Raw genomic sequence first — 1046 nt, 5'->3', positions numbered from 1 at the left:
TTGTTTTTACCACAGAATAAAAATTGAATTGCATCTTTTTATTTCACAATTTTGAAAAATAAAATTCTCTCTCACGGCCCACATCTGGTGTGCAGCGTGGAATGCAAACGTGCCAGATGTGGGCCGACACCATGTTGCTGTTTGAGATAAAAAGATGAATTTTTTTTTTAAGTCACATTTTGTATTCATGCTTCCACACACACACTACTGTTAAACCTGTACGATATGAGTGTGCTTCCTTTGTTCTGAATAACAGAGTGTTAGTGTTAGCCTATCACAGCAGGGCTTATAAGAGCAGATTACACTCGATCTGTAGCAGCACACTGTGAAAACACAAACATTTCGAAGTTGTAAAGATTAGTAGCCTATGTTTTAATAAATAGTTTCAGTCATTCTACTTTAAAGCTTCATGTTGGGCTACTTGTCGTTTCTTTGTACGTATTAGCGAAATGTTCTGGCAGTTTCTGCGTGAAAACCGTATAAAACTTTTCTTCAGTGGAGAAACAACTGTCCATAACTGAGTAAATCAAGCGCAAAACATGAAGATTCGCCAAAGAAAACTAAAATCACACTAAAGAATCACGAGGAATTCACGAACGCGCACGATAACGAGATCAGACCTGCCCAACACACACACACACACACACACACACACACACACACACACACACACACATTTTATTTGTATAGCGCTTTTCACAATGCAAATCGTTCGAAAGCAGCTTTACAGAAAATGCATGAGTCCACATTACAGTTTACAGAGATCTGTCATCAGAGGAGACTGTGTAAGTTATGCATTTCAGAAATGTACATACAACACACACACACACACACACACACGAACTCGCGTCTAAAGTTCGTCTCGTCCACTCGTGTTGAATACAGATACTCACTGTTCATCGATCAGATCTGCTTCTCTTCTGTAGATCCAGAGCTCACGGGGAAAACTCGGGAAAACACTCACCGAGCCACGTCATCACCAGACCACCAACACACACACACACACACACACACACACACACACACACACACACACACACACACAC

General features: G+C 40.7%; 1 protein-coding gene across 1 annotated transcript in view; it reads right to left on the bottom strand.

Moving 5' to 3' along the window:
* LOC309498542 (uncharacterized protein) overlaps positions 1-1046 on the bottom strand; it is a 7524-nt gene extending 6478 nt beyond the window's left edge. The window contains exon 1 of the mRNA XM_082169312.1: positions 894-1046. Within this exon, the coding sequence (XP_082025438.1) occupies positions 894-900 (7 nt within the window). The 5' untranslated portion in view covers positions 901-1046. The remainder of the gene's footprint in view (positions 1-893) is intronic.

Source organism: Leuciscus leuciscus, assembly GCF_965113295.1.
Source record: "Leuciscus leuciscus genome assembly, chromosome: 5".
Taxonomy (NCBI): domain Eukaryota; kingdom Metazoa; phylum Chordata; class Actinopteri; order Cypriniformes; family Leuciscidae; genus Leuciscus; species Leuciscus leuciscus.
The sequence above is the reverse complement of the archived record's forward strand: the minus strand, read 5'-3'. Positions and strand labels throughout refer to the sequence as shown.